We start from the raw sequence: 15407 nt of genomic DNA on the forward strand, positions 1-15407 counted from the left end.
GTCTCGCTACCACCCCCACACTGGATAAGTCACAAGGATATGCTTGGCTCCCCAGGCTTCAAAAAGTGTCTTAGCTGCAAAGATTCCATCCCAGTAACGGACGGACACTAGCAGTGTATTCACTGCCTTAGGGAGAAGCACACTGTACAAAAGTGTGGTTGGTGCCAGCAGCTAAAACCCACGTCGAGGAAGGACAGAGTTAATGCCAAAAGTCCTGCTCATGGAGTCAGCCCTTCAACCTCCAGAGTCCTGGAGTGAGATATCCGTGCAAACGTATACGTCGAGGCAGGTGATTCTAAGGAAACAAGCCAGTCACTAAAGACCGGTAACAAGAGGTCTGTGAATCCCCGTAGCAAGGTCTTGTTAAAGATAAAAATGGAAAAAGTAAATACCATTCTCATTGCCCCCACCTGGCCCAATCAGACATGGTACCCTTACCTGTCTCAGCTGGCCTTGTGTTCACCAGTGACCCTACCAATCGGTCCCTACCTCCTGTCACAAAACAAGGGTTGCACCCTTCACTACAATCCATGGGTCCTGCATCGCAAAGTGTGGCTTCTTCATGGTTCCAGCACATAGAGGCATCCTGCTTGGAGGTGGTACAGGAGGTACTATTGCACAGTAGGAAGGGTGCTACTTGTCACACCTACCTACAGAAAATGAAAGATTCCAGATATGGTGCCAACCCAAGGATATCACCCCTAATTCAGCCACCTTACTGGTGATCCTCGACTATCTGTTATCCCTAAAGAAATCGGGTCTATCTATTAGCTCGCTGAAGGTTAACTTGACAGCAATTGTAGCCAGAAGGTAGAAGGCTACTCAGTCTTCTCTCACCCAGCTATGAAGAGGTTTCTAAAACGTATAGCAAACCTTTTCCCACAACCCCGGGCCCCACTCTGCAGTGGGACCTCAACCTAATGTTAAAGGGCCTGACTAGACCACCATTTGAACCCATGGCCACTTGCTTGTTAACTCACCTTTCCAGGAAGACAGCGTTCCTCATTGCCATCACTTCTGCCAGAAGGATAGGGGAGATAGCAGCTTTGAGGTACATCCCCCTTTTACGGCCTTCTTCCTGGAGAAGGTCACACTCAGACTGCACCCGAAGTTCACTCTGAAAATAACTTCTGCATTTCACATGAATCAACTCATTCAACTCCCAACATCCTATCCAAAACCTCATACAGATAACAGAGAGGCCATCCTCCATACGCTTGATGTGAGGAGAGCTTTGGCCTTCTACTCAGGACAAAAGCCTTCCAAAAATCTCTGAGGCTCTTCCTTTCAGTTGTGTAAAGGTCAAAAGATGCAGTGATCTCAGCTCAGAGGCTCTTCAAGGGGGTCTTTGACTGTATTAAACTCTGCTACCAATTATGGGGGGGTAGTACCCCCATCTTCAGTACTCACGCATTCCACAAAGTTGGTCTTCTCATCAAATGTCTTCACTAAGGGTATCCCCATATCAGAGGTATGCAGAGCAACTACATGGGCATCCGCAAATACCTTCCCAGAATACTATGCCATTCTGAGTGATTTGGCTTCAGACGCCCAATTCGGGGCCTCTGTACTATCATTTGTATCAGACTCGACTCTGAAGTCCCAGCCTCCAGCAGTGGGCACTGCTCAGGAGTCACCTACATTGGAGCTCCAATAGGGACACTACTACTCGAAGAAGAAGTTACTCACCTTGTGTAGTAACCATGTTCTTCGAGATGTGTCCCCCTGTGGGTGCTCCACAACCCTCCCTCCTGCCCTCTACTTCGGAGTTCCACTTGTTGACTCTACAGTAGAGAAGGTACTGAGGGAGAAATGCCCGCACATGCTGGCTAGCCTCATGGCAGGTGGGGAGTGGTGCATGTGCAGGCAGGACGGACTGCACAAGGTGAGTAACTTCTTGCTTCTTAATTATACTAGGCCAAATTCTGCTCTCACTTACACCTGTGCTATCTAATTGGGCCTATCACCACAAAGGATAGAAATGACTGAGTACACAAATGGCTCATGTTACCTGTCCAGCCAAATTTCTGATAGGAACAATGTTCTGAAGAGAAGAAGGAGGTTGAGTTTTGTGGTTAAAAGTGCAGGGCTGAGAGTCATGAGCCTGGATTCTATTCCCAGCACTGACTTGAGTTTCTTGGGCAAGTCTCAATCTCTCTGTGCTTCATTTGCTCCCTCGGTTAAAGATGATGATGATACTTTACAGGGAAGTACTGAGGCTCAGTGCCAGGCAGTTCTTAACATGTTTGTTAGTAGTGTACAGTACTCAAACCCTATTGAAGTCACTTCCATTAATTTCATTGGGCTTTGGAGCAGACCCTTAGATGCCCATAATCCTAAGTAAAAGCTTTCAGGATTGATCATTTTAATGTTTGTAAAGTGCTTTGCGATTAAGATGGAAGCTATTGTTGAAATGCAAAATAATATTACATTTTCAGTTTTGTCCAAAAGGTCACAATTTAATTTATTCAAAAGTATTTATTTCACAAATTTTTATCCACAGCTGAATATTACAGTAACTATTACAAGCATTTTCCTATAAACAAAGGTGTAGTTTACAGATTTGTTCAAAATGGAAAAATATTTTATCAGCAGTAGTATTTCATCTACATTCAGGGTTCACCCCCTGAATAGCATTCAAACTCCTTCAGAACAGCTGCACCTTCTGCTTGTTAAGGTAATGAGACTTCACACACAAAAAATAGGACTTGGACTGTAGCACATTTTTGGACAGAGTTTGATTGTTTAAATTTCAGTTTCGTTTCAAGATCTATTTTCTGACATTTGCAGTTTTTAAAAAATAAATTCTATAATTTTGAAGGGAAAAATATTTTCCAAATTGTTTCACTTTAACATTTACTCTTCTATAATTTCAGAAAGAAAATAATTTTCAGTTATGGTTGTACTTTATGTAATTCAGTAAGGTTGGAAGAGAAGGTTTATGGTGGTTCATGCAATATACTTTAATTATATTGGCACATTTAAGTGCAGTTAGGAAATGTTAATTCTGCAACACTGTCCGCAACGATTTTAATCTGACAAGAATAAATTTACATAGTCAGATAATAGGCTGAGTGGGAAAGAAATATGACCTATTATTACAAGTGTTTTATCATTAATGTCACTTAAACCTTTTGCAATTCACTTGGGCTGTACAAATTGAGGGTGAAATCTTGTGAACTCTTACACATGTGAGTAATTTTACTCATGTGATCAGTCAGATTGGGTTTGATTCTCCACTATTATTATTGGTCTTACAGCTAATAGAGTGGAGAATCAGGTCTATTGACTACAATGGGACTACTCACAAAGTTATTTATGTGTATGGTTGCAGGATCTAGGTATACAATCTTGCTATCCTTGCTCACGTGAGAAATTCTCACTTATGATTACTTCCAGTGGATTCCATGATGTAATTGAATGAGGATTTTTTTTGCACAGGCAAGGGTTGCACAATTCAGTTTTGAGCTTTGATGGCTGATGTTCCTTTCCCCAAGCTCTTAGTGTAAGTTTACAGTAGCTGTGAAAGATCAACAGGAGCGGCTACAAAAATACAATTGAAAAGAAACTGAAGCCAGTTTCAAACTAAAATAAAACTTTTGGAAGTTATGTCCTGGATGTTGTGGAAGTGTCTTGAACATGGACTACACAGCACAGAATGCATGCATGAAGTCAAGTTTATGGTTATAGTCAGTGTTGATTATTTTTATATTACATATAGTATATATTTCCTTGGAGATTAGGGGGCTAGTCCCAATCATACCCATAGAAATACAATGCATGGAAAAAAATGCGATGAGATTAAAAACATTTTTGCAAACCTTCTCAGTGTAATGTAATGCTTTATAAGAGAACTTCTGAATCTACGGACTTTATGATATGACATTAAAATTTTCCCACAGTTTAACACTTTTTTCAGAGAAACATTGAGAAGTCAGTTATCTTAGTAACAGCTAAAGGCACACAGTGGGAAAGTGCTCGTCTTAGTCATCAATATTAAAAACAAATCTGAAAAGCAAAGTTTTCCAAAAGCTGTGCTTTTACATTTAACATTTTTGTATTTTTTTAATGTAAAGACATTGCAGATTTTTGAGGGAAAAAGGCCTATTTGAGCATGATAATACAACTGAATTAAACCAGATATTTTAAAAATTGCTAACAGAAAAGATCATGTACATTAAAGATATTTTCTGCAGAATCCTTTTCCAAATGCAGCTTAGTGGATAAGTTTAATTATTACACATCAAAACATTAAATACCCAGTTCCTATCTATTTCAATACTAATGGTTTGTAAGAGATTCTTTTTATAATACATATAAATTAAGTTCCTTACAGCTCCCAGTGAAATACCATTATCCCTTTGAAGAACATTAACCACATTTTACACCTGTGATTAGTAACAAGACCATTGTGGAAGAGGATTCTGCAGCTCTCTTTAATTTAGTCTGATTAATAAGCATTAAGTTTGGTGAATCCTGTTGGAATCGTACAGTGAATAATTCACAACATTAGAGAGAGGTAGAGACCCGAAGAGCCTGAGAGGAAACTGCCGGCATAAGATGAGTTGTGAGGATAGCATCTGTGTAACCATCTCACCGGACTAAGTTTTGCTTTAGATTATTTTTCTTTAGTGTGAAGATGGGTTCACAGCAGGAGAAACATAGGATTTAATTGAAAAATAAAATGCAGTGAAAAATTTAACATATGCTTTGAAGAAATATTGTAGAGGAAGAGGTAGCTATAATAAAAAATACTACTTTAGACAGGCATTTGACACTGAGAAGAGCAAGAAAGCGGGTTTTCTGAGCTGCAGCCAACATGTAGTGTGATTGAGACTGTAAATGGGAGGAAAATGAAGGCATTACTGAATACATACAATGGATGCAAATGATCAAGGAGTGTAGTTTGGAGGTAGTGCTGGTATTGTGCAGGCAATAAATGTTCTGCTATTCTCTATTATGGGCACTGGTTCTAGGAAAAGATTCCTCCTTCATTGTGAATTGGCTTAATTATATCCTTCACTGGTAATAGCTATGCTAAACCAGAGTCTTTTGTTTGAGCGCATGTACTTTTACTGTAGACATAGTCCAATATAACTCTTACTAGCACTCATTTCTTTAACATTTGCTTTTTATAGCAATATACATATACAGGACTATTATAGTATGTGTATATACATAGATTATATACATAATGTCTAAATCAAGACACACTCCTTGTCTAAAAGGTGACCATGGTATGTTGTGTTTGGGGCGTAGTGTATGTTTAAGAGATTCTCATGTTCTGGGATAATTGGATACCTAATCATAAATTTGCTATTTGGAGATTTACAGCAACTAAAAATAGTCTGAAAAATGCAGATAGGTTTTTCTAAAAAGCACTTTGTCATCATGGAACTGCCGAGAAATCAAGATTTTCTTAGGCAGGACCATTATGGAGGTGAAAAGGCCTACATGTTCATGATTTGCAAAAGATTGGGCCTTTGCAAGTGACAAATATCCCCATTGCATTTTGCAGCCTGGAAAGTTAGAACTGCAAAAGTGTTGTGACCTTAAAACTGCAAAGGTCATAATTTGCAAACATGCCCCATCACAAATTAATACAATCACTGCTGTTATATGGCACTGTCTACCTTTAGATGCCATTTTCTTCTAGCGAGGATAGCATTTCCTATGACTACTGGGAATTAAATAGATTCTGGCAAGTACTGAGAATGATCAATAAATGCTTTGGGAATAGCAGACCCATTTTAATTCCTGAATAGTGAGGAAGAGGGAACTTTTTATATTAATAAGGATTTCAAAAAATCCTATTGGATTACAATTCAAGTGATTTTATCTGATAACTTCTTGTATTTGACAGGTTTTAATTCATTATTCTGATAGGAATTTAAGATTATTGTTGACATCTGGGTTCTGTTAAAAAGTGCTTTGGGTTATCAAAATACTAGTTGTAGGATTTTTGAGTAGGGCCATGTCTACACTTACAAGCTTACAGCGGCACAGCTGTATCAATACAGCTATGCCGCTGTAAGAGCACTTATTTAGCTGTGTTATGCCAACAGGAGAGAGTTCTCCTGTCAATATAATAAAACCAGCTCAGTGAGCGGCGGTAGCTATGTCAGCGGGAGAGCGTCTCCTGCCAACATAGCGCCGTGCACACGAGTGCTTGTGCCGGCAAAATTTATGTCGCTCAGGGAGGTCTTTTTTTCACACCCTTCAGCGACAAAAGTTTTGCCGACATAAGTGCTAGTATAGACATGGACATAGTCATTCAATTACTTACCCATTCTCTTTTGCTTTAAAACACTGTGAATTAAATTATTGCTAGTATTCCTTTTGTTAGCTTAGGCCCTGAAGCTGCACCACTGATCAATAGAAGTATTGCTATTGAATTCAATGGGTAAAATTCTGACCCTGTCTAAGTCAATTGGAGTTTTTCCACTGACTTAAGTAGGGCTAGGATTTCACACACTGTGAGCAGGATCAGGAACTTCATTTAACTAGATTGGATTTACATGTGTTATCCATACATATGAAAAATGCCATAAGTTATAGAATGGTGTAGGCAGAGCCATCCCTTGGGTATGGCTAATCGGGGCGACCGCCCCTGCCCCGCGCTTCCATAAAATCGTGAGGAGGCGGGTAGGGAGGTGAGGCAGGAGGGTAAGCAGGGTGAGAGGGCAAATGGGGAGGTGAGCGGCAGGCAGGAAGGGGATGAGGAAGCAGGCGCGCGGGCAGACAGCGAGGAGGAGAGCAGCGGGCGGGCGTGGGGGGGGGGGTAATGAGGCGAGCAGCAGCCACTGGCAGCCCCCCTACCAGAACCTCCCCCTCCCCCCAGCACCTGCCCCTGCTTCTCAGCGCCTACCATGGATCAGTTATTTCACTGCATCAGGAAGTGCTGGGGGGGAGGGGAGAGGAGCGAAACTGGGCGGGGAAGAGGCAGGGCAGGAATAGGCGGTACCTTGGGGGAAGGAGTGGAGTGGGGGCGGAGCCAGAGGGAGCACCCCTTGACAGATTAGAAACTCGGCGCCTATGTCCTGGGCCCGAAACCCCCCTAGGGACGTCCATGGGTGTAGGTATAATTTTGTTACATGGATTCTGGTACTGGCTAGATCAGCCCATGGAAACAGCTACTGCCCTCCATAATTATGTAAGGTATTAAAAACCTGTAGAGCAGTGGTGACTTTCAGGAAGTCAGAATTCCTGACAAATGAAATCCACCTTGGTGAAAACAAGCATAGTTTTCAGTCTGTCACCTTAACCTGTGTGATGAACACTTATTTGCACATTTTGCAACTTACATTCCTGAACTGACTATTGTGATACAGTGACTAGCAACAGGAACAAATGTGAAATTGTATCTCTGCATAGAAATGCATTAATATGTACAAACCACCTTATCAATGCCATCGTTTTTCTGAAGACAGTGTTTTGACTTTGATTTTTATCTGGAGTTTCTTCATAGCCCCTTATGAAGACCAAATTAACCATCTCCCACTTGCCCAGTGTTTGCTGTTCATATCTGTTGGAGACTCTGCTATGGGCTTTGCGCTATTTCAACATGAAATCAAGCAGTAAAAAAATTCTGTATTTCAAGAATTCTTATTTTGAGCTGCAAGTTACCAAAAAAAAAAAAAAATCACATACAAGATCAGTTTCTTACTATAGTATAAAGTTTAACACTAACTGATTACTGTGTATTGGTTCTTCCATAATCTTGTTTGGTCCACATTAAAAATATCTTTCTTTTTTTTTTTTGCTTGAATTCTCTGGCGAAGGGGGACCAGTTTGAAGACATTTTCTTCAGACTTCATTGAGAAATTCCAAGTTGAGAGAAGCAGGGATGTGAATAGAGTCCATGGTTATGGAGGATGGGCTGAACGGAAACAAAACTGGGAACATATATTTGTAGTCTAACAGCAGCTGTGGAGGGTCATTTCGCTCTTGCAGATTTGCCTATGAGGTTTGTGTGGAAAAAATAAAAGGTTAGTGTGTTTTTCATCTCCATCATTGCTTTATTTATTTGCATTTGCAACGCTTAACACAATAAAAGGTCTGAAGAGAGAGAGTTTGTATAGGATCTAAGGATACAGGAAAAATGTGCTCCAGTTTCATCCCAAGAGGAAAAACTTATTTCTTGAGCACAGCATGCTGGACAAATATAAAAGATGGAGTGATCCCTGCCCCAATCAGCATACAGTATGAAATTAGGAATATCAAATATAAAGTTTCAAACACGTCTCTATGAATATTGATTGTGTGTAACTGGAGCCTGACCAAATGGAATTTCTGAATGATGTAGGATACAGGATTTAGAGAGATGACAAACCAACACTTTTTATGATTAGAGGAGTGGAAATAAAGATACACCAAGTAATTGAAATGTTATCAACATAAACTTAAATCCTGGCAGGTGCTAGGCATAGCACTGTGGCCAATCAAAAGAGCATGGGCAGAAATATGTTCCCTATCCTGGTTTGTCTAGACCCGCTCTGGCAGGCACCAGAGAGGAACATTCCAGAGTTGGGAGTTATGGGGGTGGGGTATTGAATGTATGATCCTGTACGCAGTCCCTACAAAAATTTTTGCTGCTGCTTTTCCAGTATGTTTTTGTGCTTCCTTGGGGACAGTTATGCCACTTCCCCTACACTGGCCAGATTTTGCCCCATTCTCTTTTCTGTCATCAGAAGTCAGCACTGGCTATACAGAATTTTGTTATCCACCCAGTATTTCTTTTCCAATAATTCCTCCCATTTTCTCCTCCATTGTGTTTTGCAGTGATCTTCCTTCAAAGCAGTGAACAGACCTTCCCCCCGGAGATGCATCCATGATGCTGCATAAGTAGCCAGGAAGTTTGCAGCAGAGCAACACAAGTTGTAACTTGTCACAAAGTGATGGAAAGTGCTGCCCATTCAACTTCAGTAGTGAGTGTGTGGACCTGGACACTGAATATGACTCTCTTATGTAACAGCACACACTACCAGCAACATGCTTGTCCTTTTATCTAGTACATCAGCAGGACTGAGAAAAATGTTAAACACTAGCTATTATTTTCCTGCTTTCTCTTTTTGACATTCAGGATGCCATGGCACTCTTCAGAAGAGCAGGACATTTTCCTAGTCACCTGGTAAAAATTTCCCCGCTCTCCACTAATGTACAGCGTGCTGGGTGGGAGTTGATTGCTGTCTTCCATCTCACAAGTGGCTGCATTTCAGTGATGTCCTAGATTCCTGTATCCTACTAGCCTTACTTGCAATTTTTATTTTTATGTTTTGTGTGTGTGTGTGTGTGTGTGTGTGTGTGTGTGTGTGTGTGTGTGGTGAATAGTAAACCAAACGTTGCAAATTTGACATGAAATTGCTGAATAGTTTCAGCCAAAATCTTTGTTTTCAGGATTGAGATGCCATTCACAAAATGGCTGGAGGATGAGACAGTGGTAGTGCATGCCTTGTAAAGGTTAGCTCAGTGCACTCACCTAAGATATGAAATAGGAGTCAGGTTCAATTGCCCCCTCTATCTGATCTGAAGAAGGGATTTAAACTTGGATCTCACATACAGCAGAAAAAGTTCCCTTACTCCTGGGGCTATTGGACAGTCTGTAGTGGGTCTTTCTCAGTCTCTCCTGTTGAAGTGGTTCCACTTTGTATAAATAATTAGTCATTGGAGGTTGGGACAAAGATAGAGAGTGAGAATGACTATGCAGCCAAGTGGTTAGGGCACTCTTCTGCAATGTGGGGCACCCAAGTTCAAATCACTTCTCCATATCAGGATTAGGAGGGAACTGAATGTCTCTCCCCCACATCCCAGGAGAGTGCCCTAACTATTAGGTTAATGCTTCTAAGGAAGGTGGCACCATCACCCCTACTTCCTCCTTTTAAAGACATCTAGAAACAAAATGTTTCCTTTGACCCAAAACAGACTTTTTCAATTCACCAAAGTCTTTTGGAGTTTCCAAATTCAAGCAGACCCAAATTTATTTTGTTTGTTTTTTGGAACTGCCGGTGAACTGATAAATAATTATTCGCCCAGCTCTACTGATAAGGGCCATGTAAGTACCTACATAGAAGTGAACAGAGCTCAGGTTATAATTTATTAAATGAATTGGGATCCTTTATAATGAAGGGTTCTACGTGCATGTAAAGAATTATTACTAATTTTTCAGTACACCTCTACCCCGATATAACACGAATTTGGATATAACGCGGTAAAGCAGTGCTCCGGGGGCGCGGGGCTGCGCACTCCGGTGGATCAAAGCAAGTTCGATATAATGCGGTTTCACCTATAACGTGGTAAGATTTTTTGGCTCCTGAGGACACCATTATATCGGGGTAGAGGTGTATATTAAAGCAGAATAAAAATGCTTTCTGGCTTTGATGGAGGTTCCTGGTATCTTTTCAAGATCATAAAATATGTAAATTCAAAGAAAGCAAAGTTGAGAGCATCTTGTATCATACACTGATTTAAGCATCATTTCCTTCTGTTCTTTTGCTACTGTACACTGTGGAACATTTGATTTATTAGAAATGAATTGTGAGGTAAACTGAACTCAAAATTGGATAATACAATTTTTATAGCATATCTGACTAGAAAATGGAAATCTTATCAGAGAAAGCAGCATGAGGAGGCAAAAGCAGCTATTTTGCGTAAATGTGTTTTTACCCAGAACATTAAGACACCCCCCCCTCCCCCCCCAAAAGGTCCATATTGCAGATGTCACTTACAATACAATATTTTTCTTGTTTCCTGTTGGGTAATTTTAGAGATACCCTCAATCTTGTTTTGTCTTTGTTTTACAATAAAAAAGTAAGTGTGAGTGAATTTGAATAACTTGATGTTATGCCCTGTTATGTGCATGTACAACTAATATGAAACCTATTAAAGTAATATACTAAAATTAAACAAAAACCCGATGAGTAATTCTAAGGATTAGATACCAGTAATCCCCATTCTAGCTATCTGTTAAATGTAAAGTTACTTTGTGTATTGAATCTAAATTAATTTAACTTCACATTTGTATACTGCCTAGCCTTTTGTGGTCAGGAACAATCCCATGACGCAAAGGTAGAAGTGCTGACCATTACATTCTGGCCAGTTCTGATTAGGCAGCATATATTTATCACTCATGACCTGCCTCTTGTTATTTCAGTTGGATATAGTATGCGTCTTTCCCTTTTAAACTGTTATGTGATGTTCTGGTGTTAAACAGTGTTGAAGGACTGACACATCCCTCCCCAGAGAAGGCTGCGTTTCAGTGGTGGGTAGTGAGAGTAGTTGTTAATGTGCTGTGAGGCATTCTTCAGGAAGAGAAGTTTTGTAGAACAGTAGATATTACTATTTAAGGACGTATACGTGAAGGCTTCAATAGGCTGACAGTGTCCCTTTAACAATCAGAGAACCTTTGATTACAAGCACTGAACCTTCATAATCATGTGTTAAAAGCAGAGAGGGAAGTGAGATGGAACATTAATGCTAAATCGATACCATTTTCTCTTTGGATTTTCACAGTTGCTGATCTTTCACTGTTGGTGTTTGTCTCCATTTTATGGCCATTTAACTTACCTGAATGTTTCGTATGAAGGCTACTGTCACACGTTCTTCAAACTCATTAACAGGAGTATAGAGATTTAATATTTTTACAATCTGTTGGAAACAAAACAACAGGGTTTTAGATGGCCAGCAGCAGCTGAACTTCTCAATGGCATGAAGCGCTGCTACCCAGTTTCTTGATGTTGTCACTTTTGAGAATTTTGCATCAGTCTCCATATAGGAGACAGCTAAGGCATGTAAATTGAGGAACGCTGGGGGTGCTTCTTCATGCCATTAGAGAAGGCTGTGAACTAACCATCTTAACTTAGTGTAAATACTTAGAATCTCAAGGAAGCTGAACAGAACTGAATGAAGAGTAATAGGAAAACTTGTACGTAGAAAATAGATGAGTGTCTACAACATTAATCTTTGAATGTCATTAAACCACCTGTGGGCGAGCAACCTGAGTAATGGCGCAAGCATATTTCGAATTTCTTGTGCTCCCTTGTTCTCTTCCTGGTGCATGTTATGTCCTCAGGTATCTGTCAAGTCCATCTTTTAGAACAGTACTTGCCAACTGGTGGGTTTGTGATGGGGACACCTGAAAGGTTGCACCACATGGGCATTAGGATCCAGGAAGACTCTGGATAGGCAACTTGCTCCCTCCTTCATGCTCCTGCTGCCACTTCGGCCACACCCTTTCTGGTTTTAGCCCAATCCTGCTGCAGCTCCTCATCCATGGCCCTCAACCCCCTCTACCCACCCACCCATTCCACTCAGCTGCTGTGGAGGACAAGTGTTAATTCCAAAGGCTGCACAGACGGTGGTGGAGGGAGAATTAGAACACCCAGCACCCCACACTACTCCTCGCTTCCACTGTTTGTCAGATAAAAGGGTGTACAATTGAATATTGAAGATTAATGACCTGCTCCACTGAAGTCTACAGGAGTTTTGCCATTGATTTAAATGGAAGCCTGATCAGACCCAATGAGCAACTGGTACACTGAAGTAGCAGTTCTCAACCTTTTGTCACCTCAAAATCTACTCATGAATTCTTCCTCTGAGCACAATTTTTTAGGATAGAGTGGGCCTTGATAAGAAGCTGCTTGTGGATGCTGGGTCACAAAGACAGAACCACTGATTTATACTTTAAGCTCCTCAGGGTAGGACTCTGGCTTTCATGGTCTACGGACGTCCCTAGCAAAAACAGTGGCACGTTCTATATAATATGATTCTAGTATTGTCATTCTGAATGTCTGAGTCAGTGTGAAGCAATGCAAACAGTTGCAAGCATGGTTGAGAACTCTTGTTGTTCAGAATATTACCAGGCTAAATCATCACTGGGATTTACAGTCTGATTTTTACGTTCTCAGCCATTTTGACTTAACTAATTACACCCATGTGACAGCAAGGCATGCATCTATACCGTGCCACGAGTCCTAGACCATTGTGATATCAGAGGTTACTCAACCAATTGCCATCCTTATTCTACAGCTAGTTTGCATACAAGTGTTTCATTGTATGAGGGAGACTGCACAGATGATGGATTACGGCCCAATTGCCACACCTATATGACAGCACAAGCTTTCAGCTACTAGGACTGAAAAACAATGACATCATCTGAAAGCTCAGCTATAGATGTCAGTCCCTAAAAGAATATTCCATGTTGTAGCATGTGTCTTGACATCTACACGCTGCAGTGAAAGAGACTGGCCTGTACACAGAAGGGATGACATGGGAGATCTCACCTTTTCTCTCTCCCGTTCTGTAATGAGGGGTCCCAGAGGCATAGATTTCTGCTCTACTCCTCTTTCCTTCCCTTCCCATTAAATACACTTCTTTGTAACGTTCTTGTGAAGTCTGGTCCAAAAGAAACTCAGAGCTTTTATTCTGGAGGCCTGTAACACTTACTGGCAAATGGTTTGTTCATTATCTGCCAAAGGCAAAGCTGGAAGGCAGCCCACAGGCCAACAGTAAATCAATTTTGAGGCACCACTGCTACAGATTTGTAGAGGATTCTTGTTATTACGTGAGACATCCCCAACTGCTCAAAATAGCAGGATGGTTTTCTTACAGTTTTACAGAATACCTGTTGCATTTAAAAGAAGTATCACTCACTATTCAGCAGAACTGTTAGTTATGAGGACCGCCCCACAAGTGTTTTCTCCCATTGTAGCTGCCTGAGTTGTGTATGTTTCTGAAGCAGGTGGGATGGTCCGATCTAAAGCTGGAAGCGGTGGAGGTGGCATCACCATCCAGGGAAGTCACAGCTGGGCCCTGAAGCCACTACTAAAGGAGGAAGAGGAATTTGAAGTGGGGGCGGCTGACAGAGATGTGTGTCTCATGGATCCTGATCCTACCCTGCACAGCAAATGTAGAGATTACCTGTCAGGAGAGTTAGAGAGCTTGGCAGCTAGTTTCTTGGCAGCAGTAGCAGCTGGGAGGGCAGGATGTGACCAGAAAATTACTCAAAAAGGGTATGTCCTACCCAGCATGTGACACTTGAGGAGTACCATGTCCTAAAGCATCCTTACTGCTGTAATGCATGGGAAAGAATTCGCACCTGTTTCATAGCAAACATGTCCTCCAGTCCCTTACCTGCTGTGTAGAGAGGGATGTACATAAGGAACAGATAGCCTCAGCATCTTCTGAAGTTTTCTTTTTGAGCTGAAGCAGTTGTGCTGCCTGGATCAGGGGTTCCACTGTCTCTGCTGCTCCACTCTGTTGCAAATTCTTCCCACGCAACCATTCCTCCAGCTGGCTTATGTTATACCTGGCCCCACACAAGTAAGATGTCAGTTGAAAGTTTCCTTCTGAGGGCTCATTTACTAGTTTAAGAAACATTGCATTGCTGGAATGAGTGGAGTTTTTGATGCAGATGTGTGATACGTACCGATTAAGTGGTCTCGAGAACCAGTACAAACTCCTGGACTCCACAAAACCACAGGAGAATATTAATAAAGTTACAGGCTAGATTTTATTTAGCTGTGTAAAGGTAGAAGGGCACAAGCAGCTAGATTTTCAAAGGTATTTAGGTGGCTGGTGTGGTTTTGAAAAGTACCTAAAAGCAAGTTAGGCACCTAACTTCCATTGATCTCAATGTGAGTTAGTTACTTAACCTGCTTAAGTGCTTTTGAAAAATCCCACTAGGAGTCTAAATACCGTTGAAACTCTGACCCGAGGTGCCTCCCCCAAACTCCTGTGCCCAAGCACAGTCCTAGTCTTTCTGATCTCAGCATGCAAGCAAAATATCATTAGGAGTTTGTTTTTAAATCATCATTAATGTTTATCACAAAAAGCAGTTGAAGGTTTGTGCCATGGCAGGTAAATTTTCATTGCTATTTTGTACGGTTGCACTAAATGGAATTCCCATAATCACAGCAAATTAAATACCTATTAAGATAGATACTAGGCACCTGGATCTGATTCTGTAATCAGATCCACGTGGACAGACCCTTGTGCCTGCATGGAGCCCATCTGAAGTCAACAGGGATATACGCACAGGCTCACAGGTCTGTCTGCATGAACCTAATAGCCTCAGATATTACTATGGTGGGCACGTTAGAAATGTCTGTGATACTGCAGTACAGATGGGTACTGCAATGAGCATTTAAATCAGAAACACAAAGCAAACAATCTGTTGCAGTTATTATGCAATTGGAATTCACTTTATATTCTGCTCCTTCCTTCCTGCTTTTATTCCTGGACTTTTGTGGTTTCTGATGCATTCCCTGTTTTATTTCACACAGCTTTGCTGATCCCATAAAATTCCCTCCTTATTTCTGCTGGAATATTTAGTCTACTACCTTCCCCACTGTACAAATTAACAAGTTGCCTGTACATAAGCAGGTGCCTTCCCATCACTGTCTCAGCCAGTG

General features: G+C 41.2%; 1 protein-coding gene across 1 annotated transcript in view; it reads right to left on the minus strand.

The window, feature by feature from the left end:
* Window positions 1–7806: 7806 nt before the first annotated feature.
* The window catches only part of MYO5B (myosin VB), a 256177-nt gene continuing 248576 nt past the window's right edge, over window positions 7807–15407 (minus strand). The window contains exons 37-39 of the mRNA XM_065406951.1: window positions 14128–14302; window positions 11563–11643; window positions 7807–7959 (exon numbers count right to left, since the gene is read on the minus strand). Of these exons, the coding sequence (XP_065263023.1) occupies window positions 7807–7959; window positions 11563–11643; window positions 14128–14302 (409 nt within the window). The remainder of the gene's footprint in view (window positions 7960–11562; window positions 11644–14127; window positions 14303–15407) is intronic.

The sequence above is a fragment of the Emys orbicularis genome, chromosome 6 (genome assembly GCF_028017835.1).
Source record: "Emys orbicularis isolate rEmyOrb1 chromosome 6, rEmyOrb1.hap1, whole genome shotgun sequence".
Classification (NCBI taxonomy): Eukaryota; Metazoa; Chordata; order Testudines; family Emydidae; genus Emys; species Emys orbicularis.